We start from the raw sequence: 14,469 nt of genomic DNA on the forward strand, positions 1-14,469 counted from the left end.
TGGTTCTCAGAACATCCTGGCGGATGCCCTGTCCCGACGTTATCCTGGGTGCGGTGATTCCGCGGTTCAAAACTTATTCGACAACAATAAAATCATAGGGGTAGCACAGACCTTTTTAGATCAAGTTAAGTCTGAATATGCCCGTCTACACGAAACAGAACTAAAGAGGTTACGTCCACAGCTGCACATAGATCATGACTACTATTATCATGATAAGGCCCTGTTTTTACCCACTAAAACAGTGCAAATCGAAGCCTTACACATGTGCCATGATTCTCCTATTGCGGGTCATCGAGGAGTGAAAGCGACTCAAGATCTTTTGCTTCGCTCTTTCTGGTGGCCAACTCTCAAGGCTGACACTGAGGCATATGTGTTATCCTGTCCTACATGTGCTCAAGCCAAGACACCCCGAACCAGACCTGTGGGCTTACTCCGCCCATTACCTGTTCCCCCAGGCCCATGGCTTACCATATCCACCGATTTTATGTGCGCCTTACCTTCCTCAATGGGAAACCACGTCATAATGGTAACTGTGGACTCCTTCACCAAGATGGCCCACTTCACGGCCTTGAGAAAGTTACCCACGGCAAAGGAGTTAAGTCAGGTCTTTACTCAAGAAATTTTCAGGCTACATGGGCTACCCCAAGTTATTATATCAGACAGAGGTCCCCAATATATCTCCCGTTTCTGGAACCAATTCTGCAAGATCTTGGGGATCCAGGTGGCCTTGTCATCCGGGTTCCACCCTCAAACCAATGGACAAACAGAACGACTCAATCAGGGTCTCGAGCAGTACTTACGTAGCTTCTGTAACGCTACACAAAGTAATTGGGCTCCCTACTTACCGCTTGCCGAATTCTCCTATAATAACTCTCTACACAGTGCCTCTAAAGTCTCTCCTTTCTATGGCTCCTATGGTTTCCATCCCAGGGCCTTCCCAACTCCCCTGAGAGACAACTCCAACCTTCCCGCCATCTCCTCTTTCGTTCGACAGCTACGGGGTATACAGCGAATTATCCATTCTAACCTTGTGTCCGCCAAGTCCCGCATGAAGACAATAGCAGATAGGAGACGCTGTGCGGCTCCTCTATATCAAGTCCATGATAAGGTCTGGCTCTCCTCTAGATTCCTACCTCTCCGACTCACCCAAAACAAATTCAAGCCCCGCTTTTATGGTCCCTTTCTCATTCTCAAGAAGATCAACCCAGTGTCCATGCGTCTTCGCCTACCTCGGACATGGAAGATCCACCCAGTATTCCATGTCTCGCAACTGAAACCTTACCGTCCTGATCTCTTTCATAGGCAGTTGCCCTGTCCCCCTCCTTTGTTGGTTGACAATGTGCCTGAATACGAAGTGCAGGAGGTCTGTGACTCTCGATTTTTCCATGGGCGCCTCCAATACCTTATTCATTGGAAGGGATACCCTTTGAGTGAGTGTTCCTGGGAGGATGCCTCTTCAGTCCATGCTCCTCTTTTAATCCGCCGCTTTTTTCGGCTCTTCCCTCACAAACCCGGGGCCTCGGGGAGGGGGCATACTGTTACACCGCGGCGCTCGCCGCGGCCGCGGGCTCAGGTTGCCACAGCGCGGCACGTTAATTTTGCCGCGGCCGACGCCCGGGCCGCGGTAGACGCCGAGGCAGACACCCAGGTCGCGGGGGTCGCCGCGGCTCCGGCGAGGGCCATGAAGGCTCCAGGGAGCCGGTCTGGGGGTCACGGCGCTCGCCGCTCCCCCTTTTTCAAGTTCTGCCTTAAAGGCAGACGCGGCAGAGCCTGAAACCCCATGGCCGCACACAGCGCATTATGCGCTTAAAATTTATTTTTCTTGCATGTATTCACCTGCCCACCACCACTTACCGATGTTCCTAGGACAAACCGAACCCTTACACTGGGGGTTCTTTATACTTGCCTTTTTTCTCTTCCCAGCATGCCTACCACTTCCTCTCTACCCAGCATGCATTGTTTAACACACATACCTAATTCATTACTGTTTTCTTTTCCCCAATCCAAGATGGCGGTGTTCTACTTCCTGTTTCCTGTCCAGGGGTATTTAAGGGGATTCCAACTGCCTGTTCATTGCGTTGCAACACTCCTTGGTGATAGTCACGCTCCTATTTGATATCCTTCTGCGAATCCTGTCTGTTCCTGATTGCTTTGTTTTCCTGCCTTCCTGAACTGCGGTCCTAATACCCTGGTGTCCTCCTTTTCGTTTCAGGGAGTTCCTGTGGAGGTTTTTTACCCTACTGGGGTTTTTCCTCTGGGACTCCTTCTGGAGGGCACGGACTGTAGTGGTTCGCTCATACCAAACAGCACCGTGGCTACCGGAAGGGGTTGCCCCTACCTCGGCCAGAGCAGAACCCGTCGGAACAAGGACCGTTCCCCTACGCCTCTCCGCTGCGAGGGTAAGACCGTTGAGAACCGCGACAGTCACAGCCTTCCTGATGTTCTGTCCACAACCCAGAAGTATCAGTCAAGCTAATCTCGAGGGCATCGTTCTTCATATATACCAAACCCGACCTCTTCTAAACATGAATGAGGGGTTGAAGACTGCATGTCTATCAGCTCTTCAGCAGGGAGATCATTCCCACCAATCTCGACAACCAAATCCTGCGTATTCTATTACTTTTTATAACGTGATAACATGAATAACCAATTTGTTTTATGTATTAAAGATTCAACACCTGTACAGAGAATGCATGGATTAGTAATACAATGAGGCTAGTAATCCCCTCCCCATCCTTCGGTGGGGATTATAAAGACCACCACCCTATTAAAACTTACTGCCCTTTCAGCCTCAAACTTCTTCCATTAACCTGCGCAGAATCCTTCCTAGGAAGGTGCTGCTGGTAATTACCACCCTCAAAAATCTGTGGTTCACCATGTAACAAACTGCTAATGCCTCAGCCTATCTGTGGACCGGGCTGCTTTCAAGAAGTAAGTTTCCCACAGGGAAGCTAAATGACAGCAATTGTCTTGTTACCTGGATTGGGTTTAATTTATTTTGCTTAATCATATTACCATACAACAGAACACCATCTGGGATCACATTGTGAATTATCGTATTCATCTGAATTTATTCTGGTCTACCATTACCATAGTAAGTGCACCCGACCATACGAGGGTAATACCACACATTAAAAACGTTTTTGTTAAAACCGGAAAATGTGAACCCCTGACATTCAATTCATTCAAATCATCGATACTTCAGTGTTCAGAATTTCGTCATATTAGTCAGTCCACCTAATAAATGCTGTCTCGGTGAGGGCCTCAAGCTGGAAGTCTGTTTTATAAGCATAATGTTTATTAGGTCTAATTTCTTTGAGTGCTGTTGGAACTAGACTATCCAACTTAGTACATTAGTGCACCCTATGCCATCTGTTGGCACATTTCGACATCTGTGGGATGAAGAGGTATAGGCATAGAGGTCTTTGTCAGGACCCACAATATTCATCTGCAAGGGGATTCCTTGCTAAGGTTTGGTAAACGGCTTACGTAGCTAAGGGAATGAGATATTGTGCTTGGGGAGGAATATACAGCTTTCATTTGTTCTTCCAGCAATGTTTTCAAGTCTTGTGCTGTAAGGGCAGTTGCGAACCTGATGCAACATCTGAGAATACGGTGTCAGGACCCAGTGCTCGTTTCTTCTTTTGAAGATCACTCCATACTGCCACATGCCAGCGTCTCCTTGGCTTCACCCATTTCAGCTTTAGATGTCTACTCCTGTGGCTCCTTAGAAAAGAAGCAGATGTCAGTCATATGGCTATGATTTGTGCAATCAATATTTACAACCTTCTCCGTAGCTCAGCCTTTTCATCCATGAATGACATCTTGTGTGCTTCTTAAGAAAGGAGTCCCTAAGGATCATCTACCACGGGGTTGTGTCTGGGCTCCCTTATTATTTTCCCTGTTTTTGGCAGACTTACGAAACATGTTAAAGGAAATAAGAGGTCTTTGCCTTAAGATCAATGGTACCCACGTCCTAAGCCTAATACGCAGATTTGGTGATAATGTACATGAAGGAAGTAGGGTTACAAAATAAATTGGACGTCTTTCAGCATTATTGCTCAAGTAAAAGACTCAATGTTAATCTAGACAAGACTAAGAAAATGGTGTTAGGGAAAGGAATGGGAGGCTTTAACTGGTACCTTGGCAAGAATAAAGTGGATGGAAAATCTAAATACCTGGGCATGTTGTTGGGTACAAAGTTGAATTGGAGAAATCATGTTGAATCACTAAGTACTACTGCATTGACCTTGGTATGGGTCTAAAACAATTTAGTTGGAAGTATGGTGGGCCTGCCCTATATTGTCTGCCTACAATGCAATGGTCTGCCCTCAATTTCAGTAAGCAGTGCTTAATTTGAGCTGGTGTTTTCCAGCGAACAGCACAAGCCGTTATTTTTGAGAGCCAGGGCTTATTTTTGTGCCTCAAGCATTTACTGCGAGCAAAAGACAAATATGGAAAAGACTGAGAAAGACAAAAATGAAAATGCGACACAAAGGGAGAAATCAGAAAGGTGCAAGAGTGAGCTGAAGGGACAGGGAGTGACTGTAAATGAACTAAAGATACGCGAGATGGTTTCAGGATTATGGTGCCTCACTATTCCGTGCTTGCACATTTTATTGCAGCAGCTGCGTATTTAAGAGGCGAGCTCTGGGCACTGAAACTTTATTTACCAATTAAGTACTGGGTGAAAGTATTAACCATAAGTGGAAAACTGAATTGAACCATGAAGAGAGTAAGTGTGCTAAGACTCCTTGCATTACCACCTTCAGCTATGGTTCAAGCCATAAGGGAGTCAACATATAGCCTGGAGTTATTTGGGATTCATAGGCACACTGAGGATTTGGCAGAGATTAACAAGAGAAGTCACTCTTAAAATACCACACGCTGTAAAGATTTGGTAGAGAACAGTGAGTTGAAGTGGGCTATGAAAGTCAGAAGTTGCTGAGCTCAAATGTCATTTGGCAGTCTCTTGTTTCTGGTTTCGTTTGTCCTCTCTACCGTGGACTTTCAACCTACGAAAAAGTACACGTTTTAGTGCGTGGCTTTTAGGAGAGTGAGGTAGAGAAATGCAAGGCTGATTCGGCAAAGTGCTATTGGTTAGAAATTCAAATCTCAAACATACAGAAATGTCACTCAATTTAGTGTCTAGCCCAGTTGGCAATGCAGAGAACACTAGAAATTTTGGGCATCTTTGAAGTCTCTTACCTAGTTGTCAACTGGGCTAAATCTGTTATAGTACGGTTCAAGGGGGAAGCATTGGCAAAAAAAAAAACTAGTTGTCTAATTTATGTGTTCAGATAGTTATAATTGACCTAGTATACATACTAGAGTGAAGTTAAAATTGTCATGAGATATTAATATGGTCCCCCTACTGAATGCAATTCAGTGGAACCCAGGAAGGAGGTTTGGGAACACTGTCCTGATTCCTGCCATAGGAATGGTTGTGCTCCTATACCACCTTCAGATTAGTCATTCTGAGATCCCCAAAAGGGTTCCTCGTTAGGATTCAGGAGGGTTCCCATAGATTATCGAGGTGTAATCTGGAACACTTGTTTTTTTGACAAATGTAGCCAATCCTCTTGCAATAGAGGTTTGGTACGGCTGATCTTCACCTTTGTTTGCTGTCAACCAAACTGACAGTTATAAATGACTGGCTGTTTGCAAATAAGGGAGAGCCCTGCTGTTTGACTTAAACTAGACTTTTTTGAGGGTCCTGTCCTAATAGGTTCAGCAAATGATAAGAACATTATTTTACTTTAAAATAGTAAAGTAATTGTCACACAACAAAATATTATGCACAAAATTACAATTATACTAAAGATTTTAGTGAGATTAACAAATTAGAACCCTTTCTAAAGGGGCCTCACAGAACAAAAGGACCTAAATACCTACCCTAGAAATTTAACATGGGGAACAACTGGCCAGAAAACCACCCGTTCACATTATCTGTGAGGTCCCATGTGACTCTGCCGACAGTGCCTTGAAAAACAGCGATGGCCCGTAACAGTGTATTGCCACAACTTATTGCATTTCTACGGTGAAAACTAAGCCCATAGGTTTTGTCAGGGGAATTGTATCATTACAACTGCAATTTGTAATTAAAAAGAAAAAGGTCCCAACTTTAACTATGTTATACGCAGTTATAAAAATAAAATAAAAAGTGTAAATGTTAAACATGTTTGTCTGCCTCTTAAAGGGGTTCTGCTCTGAGGTCGGAAGGCAGTGCTTAATTTGAGCAGGTTGTTTCCAGTGCTCAGCCCCAGCACATAATTGTCAACACTGCACTAATGACAGCTGCAGCATGGTGGCGCTGCTTGTGTTACTACAAGATGAGCAGACAACAGCTATTTAATAACTCATCATGCATTAAAAACAACTAATACCTGCCGCCCAAGCCATTCTTATAGTTTTGTAGTGGGGGGTTAGTAGTTGTGTAGGTACAGTCATAGGCAGGGCTGGCGGAGGCAATAGGGTGGCGCAAGCTGCGGTGGCCTCCTGAGAAAGGCAGGGAACTTATTTTTTATTTAGTTTTAGAAATTAAGCACTGTTGTAAGCATTCCCTTGCACAAGGAAACCATAATGTTTTGTGGTGATGTGTTCTATTTTTTTCTTGGTTGTAAGCTATTGCATTTGTTCATTACAGGTCAGCGAAGCCAAGCAGAAAATACTGGGCCAGGCAGGCTCGTCGAAGAGGTAATACGTTTTTGGTTTATTTTATTTATAGTTATCAAAATTAAGGATGATTGGCTTTATTCAGATGAAAGTCTGTGCCAACAAACCATAGCTTATGGCCGCACAATAAGAACCTCCCTTTAGACCCTTGTGCAACTTTTATAATGCTTTACTCAAAATGCTAATGATGGCCTGTGTCGCTATGTCCAGAGTTTGATATGCAAAAAAAAAAACTAGGCCTAGAACCAAAATAAAAAGGACCCGAATTTGCAATCAGATAGATAGAAAAGTGGCACACATTTGCAAACCGGGACAGTTTTATACTTGTAATGAACGACTGTATAGGTGTTTTGCAAGGTCTGAAAGACTGCATGGATTTGTACTTGGGAGACTGTACGGATCTGAGCTTGCCACAGGCAGTGTTTCTGGTAATATTAGGGAAACCAACAATAAAACGTGCCCAACAGGCCCGCAAACAACCAAAATGCTGGTCTACTCGTTGACCTTTCAGATCGTACTTATGGGTCTGCAAGATTGTCCTACAGACCAGTTTGACCAGATGCCCATTCCGAGCGTAGTCCCCTTGAAACCAGCCCCTGCTCCGACCTGCTTGTGTTTCTTGTGGTCCACCTGCACCCACCATAGTCGGAGTTCGTTAGGAGACTCTAAGAAAGTGAAGGCATGGCTAAAGTAAGGCATCAGCCACTAGCACCTACAAAACATGGTTGAAAGAAGTCTTCTTAGGGGTGCACATTGAAGGTTCATGTCTGAAAATTGTGTTGACTGCTGCAGACAATGAATACAATTGTCACAACTCCTGTGATATCTGGGTAGCTTGTCAGAAGGACACTTACCCATAATTGATTATGAGCTCTACAGAAATCTGAACCCGAGGGATGTACCTTAGAGTTTTAAGCTCTGTTTGTTGCTGCATTTGATATGCTCGCAAGTCGGCCACTTAAGTCACTGCCTAACCCAGGCTGCAAATCCTTACTCCTGTCATCGCCTAACTATTCCAGGTATCCAGTCGTTTCATCATGAAACATGCATTTGGAGCAATTTCTAAGCACTGGCAAAAGATCAACCCCAAGTAAGGAGTAGGCTATTTAAAGGTATAATTGGCAATCAGTTTCCGTCTCAGAAAATACGAAGTGAAACATATGTGCATTGTGTGTTAATTTTAAATTAAATGAAGGAAGCAAATGCATTTGAAAAAAAAAGGAAACATTTGTATTTCTTTTTCTGTGTGTGTGACTTTCAGTTAACTCCACATGAAGGGTATAAGGTCGCTTCTCAACTATGTTCAGCCTGTGTTCATGGCTATAAGTCTTGAGGGCCTTGAAAATGAAATGAAGTCCAGTTTCTACAGAAATTCAGTAGTACAACCTGATCTCTTGAAAGATATAGTTTCTGTGAAATACGACGTGTCCTTCAGGTGTTTCACTCTCCAGGTTTAACACATGCACCTTAGCCGTTAGTCTCTCTTTTTTGGTCAGAGTTTCTTTAAGAACATCCTCAGTACAATATAATTTGCATCACTTCGAACGTGGCATCATCTGTAAAAGCTAGACGGGCCTTTTCTACTGCCAAACTACTGCTAGCATCCTGCAGAATCATTATGATTCCGCAAGTTTAGTAAAAAGCTATTAGAAAGTCATATTCCCAGTGTCTCCGCATCAGCTAGATTGTGGGACACAGTACTAGTGCACTTTTGTGCCTCGTGATGTGCAGGTTCTAAAAATGAGGACATTTCGATAAATACTTAATGAAAACACATTTTAATAGGTAAACACGTAGGAGAAGTACTGTAGGCACATCTGCGCATTCTCAGAGTGTAAGAAGAGGTATATTTAATGTACTGCCGCTTTGTACGAGTACTGCACTTACTCCTTCCAGGTTTACTAATTCAAGAAGTGCTGAACTTCTCCCGTGGACTGTCATAATTCGCCACACACTGTAAAATCAGTCATCTACTGCATAAATCGCTGATTTTAATCCAACTATTGATCCGTTTCCGTCAGAAACGTTGAAGTTGCTGCCCACGGAATACATGGCCTTGCCAGTCACTTTAAAACAGTTAAGTGGCGCTTTCGGTGGTTGGTTGCTATCGTTCCCCATTTAAGGAGATGCTACTGTTGCCAGACGGTGTAAACATTTGATGGATTAGGAGGAAGACTTTTTTTCTTCAGCAGCAAACAAAAACCTTATCTACATAAATGTAATTCTCACCGGGTGGTCGGAATGATTACTTTCATTATCTTAAATTGATATTCATGTCGCAGACGCTCTTCCCAAAGCTGCATTACCTCAACCAGGAACTTAAATCTTAAAATAATATTTGCTGTTGTATCTTTGTAGGGTAGCAGGTCTTCAATCCCAAAGTACATCCTTTAATTGAGACACATTGGAAGTAGGCTGTCCTGTTCACGTAGCTGTTTTAACAGTTACAGATGTTGAATAATTGAAGTCTAAATTAACTGTCCATGCCACATACTTTGGGCATAACCTGCTGCATAAATCCTGTGGATTTGCCTATGGCATATGGCAAGAATCCGGTTCAATTTGTGATGAAAAGGGCTCCTAGTCTTGCATTATTTTTGCTGGACTTGGCAAACATTTTGCTTTCAGAAAGCGTTGTCCTGTCACTTGGTTTATTCTAATATAGTGTGAATATTGACAGCCTTTTGATTCATACGAAAATACTTTGGCATAAATAAACCCTGTATTAGTCCGTAATGTATGCTGCCATTATCCTTCTGCGTGAGCTGTGACATTAATGTCAGTGTTTGGGTAATTTGAGCCTCTTCTCACAATACGTAGATATTCTGGTATGCCTTTTCAAGGTGATAGACTACTTTTATTATTTCAGGAAGAAAGAAAGCTCAAGATTGAAAGATGGATCCAGCAACACAGGAAAAAGAGTAGTAAGTGATTTTTTTCTATAACGTAATGTGATAAATATTGGGTAAATTACCTCCTGCCGTACCTTTTAAGGCTATTGAAAGTCAGAAGAGATCTGTGACCATGTAGAAGAACACAGTCGCGGGAGGTAGGGCAGGTGGTGTGTAGTGGGTGGTATGAGGGAGCGACCAAAACATTATTTTTTTTAAACTTACCTTTTTTGCCACATCACTCCTCAGCTGCAGGCACAGGCTTCCAGCCTGCCCTGCGTCCAGTCCTACAGATGCTTTCAGGCTGCCCGCAGCCTGAAAGCAGTGGTAGGATTGGACGGAGTGCCCAGCCTGGGTACTCCAAGGCAGAGGGGGAGCCTCTGCTTGCCCTCTACAACCCGGCACTCTGTTGCAGAGTTGGAGAGAGCCTAATGCGCATATATGTTTGGCTGGCCAAACATACATGCACACTGAGGGGGAGTGCTGTGTGTTCACCCTCTGTCTCCGTCATGCCCGTGGCCCAACCCCTTTTGCAGTAAAAACATAAACAAAGTTTATTATGTTTTTACTGTAAAAGTTTTGCAACTGCTGCTGTGGGAGAGTTGGGGGGTTACGCTCCACCGCCATAGGGGAGAGCCGCCCCTGGAAGAACAAGGCCGAAGGCAAACTTTCTTTACAGGGTAAAGGAAATTTGAAGTAATTGGCAATATACTGCTAATATAGAATGGGTTTACTTTACTCCTTTTAATGCATGGAGCACCATCATCCTTTTCAGAAAGCTCTTACATCCTTTGTGTGTTGCTCTTTCATGTAAGAGTCAGGATGTTTGTAAACAAGAAGAATAAAATTTGAATCTTGGGTACATAACTAAACATACCAAAAAGCAGTTACGTTTTTACTGCAGAAAGATAGCGGAATCAGTTTAATACAAGTCATATTTTTAAAAACCAATAGTCAGAACGTAATGGAGACTGATTATATCTTTCCTATTGTAACCTAAAGCCTGGAAAAGGAAACCAGTTGCCAGAAATATCTCTTTTCTGCTTATCATTGTAAATTTAGAAAAACAGCTGAAGGAAAAGCCATTGTTCGGTTTCATTTTTGAAACTGCAGCTTTAGTTATGCTCTGTGACCTACCTTTCCCTTTGACTGCGTACTCTGCAGACATTGTGATGTCAGAATTCACCTGTAATAAGTTATTACAATTTAGTGGCTATGTCATTCCTTTATTACAGGTGACTAGGTGCGGCACAGGTCCCCTGTAAGGAGGAATTTGTGTTTTTTAATGTATTAAAGGATACTCTTACCTGTTTGTGGGTGAAGAAAAGGTGATTTGTCTTGTTTTCTGTAACTGATTATGGCGTTATAATGTTTTCCTCATTTAATCTTCACCTACAGGTTACATTTATATTTTGTTTGGGGTGTCTCTGCTATACCAGTAGACCACAAAGGCAAAAAAAAGATCTGGTGTCTTCAAAATAATCAGGAACAGGTATTTCAAGACTAACAAGGGTAACTTGTGAGATGACCTTAGGAAAGCTCCTGGAAGATTTTTGACGTGATGTAAGGAAAGTTTACGGGTGACGGAGCAGTGGTTATATATGCGCAGAAATCTGCAAGAGTAGTGGAGAGAATGAAAAGGTGCAGGTTGATGTGCAAATATCAAACTTAACGTGGCTACAGACCCCACCCACACCCAATAAGCCATGAAGTGTTTATATCCAAACCAAAGTTTGAGGTGATAATTATGGTGCGAGAGACGTGATAAGTCCATGGGCTAATGTAGCAGGTGTTGCAGTTAAAAAAGGTGTTTTACTGGGATGTATTCGGAAAGTATACCTCCAATACATCGAGGGCTTAACATCGGAAGTTCGTATATCACAGCTATTGGATCGCTCGTAAGTTTTTACCACACTTAGTTTGGGAGTCACTGTTGGCTGTGATATTACATCATAGATATAAAAAAATATATATGTAATCTATTAACATTAAGCAATGTTCTTAACTATATCCATTAAATGTATTCTGGAGCCACGGGTTACACTCTGTTTATGGTCTGATCAGGTTTCCATTGAAAATACATTTTTTGTTTTCTTAATGTTGATGTCAAATGATCTGCACAATACTGTCCAAAAATGGTCATGCAACTTTGTTTTTGGCATGGCAAGTTTAGTGCAGATCAATATAAGGGGTGTCAAAAAAATTAACTTTTCGTTTTGTAACTCCAATAGGAATCATTGCTTTCCAGTACAGATGAGAACTTTGGCCGGAATCATACTAAGTTGGTATGAAAGTAGAATTTTACTCAAGGCAGTGCCTTCACTTGGTTTAGTGTAAATCCGTTCAGCCCTTTTTCAGAAATGTATGTTCCAAAAACATTTTGGGTGTGGTTGAAAGGGTTAAACATTTTAACCTCTTGGCCGCTAGTCTGCCAGTGGTCCACAAATGTGGATTCTTAATCTGCTGAATAAATTAAAAAACAATTGAAAATAGATTTTTCTCCTGTAGTCCATTTTGGGGTCTGTTGGATGCAAAAGAGAAGAATCTGTTAGCAAGAATTACAGAATGATAAACCTGTCCATCTTTCCTGATAACATGAAAGGCAGTAAAAGGGGACAGCAAGAGTATCTCTTGGGTTGGGGATCGTTCTTGCTTGCTCAGTGGTGTGGGGGTATAGGAGCGAGGCCTTCCATCGGAATATAAACAAAAATAAATTTGGCTGTGGACTTGTTAGAACCAAGCTTGGGTCCAATATTCACAAGGCCCTTGTGAGCCAATATTTATCCTCAGCTCTGGTCTGCAAACTCTATTTTAAGATCTGCAAATCCACACAGATTCGTGGACTCTTGCTAAACCCCTCACATGGTCTGTGCCAGGTCTGCACAACCTCGGCAGATCCAGCAAGGGCCCACAAGTATGTGTGTCACAGACCCAATCAGAATAAGAGACCAGCCTCCACTGGGTGGGCCAGAAGCTGTGGGCAGTAGCAAGGGTTTGGTTGCACAGTCTGCCCACAAGCCCTACTCTTCTGAGTATTCCAAAGACATTGTGCAGGGTGGTTGGAAGCCTGCAGGCAGTCTCCTATTGCACACGACGGAAGGTTGTGTACAGCACAACCCTGGGAAATTGAGCAGAGGGTCTGGCTGTAGATGCAGGGCAGCAGAGTATGTTATATTTTTGTAGAAGTTGGATTTAGTTTCATAAAAAATAGAAAGCATTACAAAAAAAAAAAGCAATGCAAACTATAATTTGTACACCAAATGCAGTACTTAAAACTGCACAATATTTCCACCACTAAGTAACAGTATCTAAAAACACAATATAATTAAATAATAAACATGTAAACTATTACACACTAGATTTGTAGTCCTCTCAGCATGTTAACAGTAATGGGATATACAATCTTAATTGTGAAGTAAAAGTATTTGACATTTGTAATAGCGTCTGTCAAGTGAAGAGTGAGGCCATGAGCCTCGTATTTGGTGTGCAAATTAGGGTTTGCATGGATGTTGTGCGAGTTATGGATTGCAGGTTAGATTTTCTACAAAACATTCAATAGCATTGATTATGCATCTTCTGCTCACAAATTTTAGTTGTTCTGCCAACATTTGTTTTGCCCTCAGAAGAGCACGCATGCCTAGGGCTTTGTCAAGGCTTTCCAATATCCTTTTTTGTTAAATTGTGGGAGGTACTGCACCACGGAATTGAATTGCAGTTGTGGCCGAATTTAGGAAGTGCTGCTATCAGGCTGAAGAGAACTTTGAGCATATTATATAGTTAGATTGCTATGTAGAGAAATAGAGCACTTTGTAAGGTCTGTGGTCATGGGAAGCAGGGGCGATCCGGGAAGAAGACTCATTCAAAGATCTTTTGAAATTGTTTTTGCTGGACCAGCCTTCTCCCTCATCTCTGTCCTCGTTTGCTATAAAGTACTCATCACTGCTGCTCCGGCCATCAGCTCGAGGTCCAATTTCCTCCATTGCAATCATGAATTTTATTCCTAATTGGGGTAGACTTAGTAATCCTGTGAATTTACATACCGATTCTCTTGTTCTCTTGCAAGAAGTTTTCAAATATCTTTGAGGTTTTGAGTTGTTTGACTGCGTCAAGGACTCTTTGAAATCTACGATTTCCTTATTAACTTTTTCCAAATTCTTTTTATAGGACTTGATACATTTTGAAAAAGGCTTTTACTGGTTTGTATTAATAATTAGATGAGCATCCTAGAGATTTTTGGCAGTGTTGATAATAAGAATCAACTAGTGGTGTATGAATTTCCATGTAATCAAGGTGTCCTCCTTCTAAAAGTGTAGATCCTCTAGGAAGTTCAGGGTTCGTTGGTAACGATGAGGCCCTGGAGGCTGCATTGGCTGTTTAATATTCAGTTATAATTGCACATTGGAGTGGTGTTGTGACATGCTTTTTCTATAGATCTTAAAGGGAATCAAAATCTTCCACCTGTGTTAATGCTTGTCAAATATTCAAATCTCCCAGGAGAGGTGGTGCAGAGGGGATGGATATTGCTATCTTATCAGAGTAGGATAAACCCATTTGCTCGGCCATCTTAGACACATTGAAGTAATTTACGGATTTAATAGGCGACAAAAAAGAAAATCACACAACTATTTGCTGCTCAGTAACACCAAACCATTAAAGGTGATGGAGATGAAGGGCACCACTTTCGCATCCTTCTATAAGTTTATTGAACACAAGTGAAAGTGCTATTGTGTTGTCTGGGGTAGCTCCAAATTTGAAAGAAAACCCTTACCTACTATTCTATGGCTTGCTTTCTCACAGTGTCTCACCTGACTTATCCATGTGTTGGGGTGGACTCAACCATAGGAAGAGGAGCTCTTATGACAGGGTGACGAGATTGAGTAAAAATGCTAGGGTTGCCTCCAGG

General features: G+C 42.5%; 1 protein-coding gene across 1 annotated transcript in view; it reads left to right on the plus strand.

The window, feature by feature from the left end:
• The window catches only part of LOC138283088 (synaptonemal complex protein 2-like), a 413,718-nt gene that overhangs the window by 374,591 nt on the left and 24,658 nt on the right, over positions 1-14,469 (plus strand). Inside the window, exons 13-15 of the mRNA XM_069221232.1 lie at positions 6,647-6,696; positions 9,545-9,599; positions 11,798-11,851. Of these exons, the coding sequence (XP_069077333.1) occupies positions 6,647-6,696; positions 9,545-9,599; positions 11,798-11,851 (159 nt within the window). The remainder of the gene's footprint in view (positions 1-6,646; positions 6,697-9,544; positions 9,600-11,797; positions 11,852-14,469) is intronic.

This window comes from Pleurodeles waltl, chromosome 2_2 (assembly GCF_031143425.1).
Source record: "Pleurodeles waltl isolate 20211129_DDA chromosome 2_2, aPleWal1.hap1.20221129, whole genome shotgun sequence".
NCBI classification, from domain to species: domain Eukaryota; kingdom Metazoa; phylum Chordata; class Amphibia; order Caudata; family Salamandridae; genus Pleurodeles; species Pleurodeles waltl.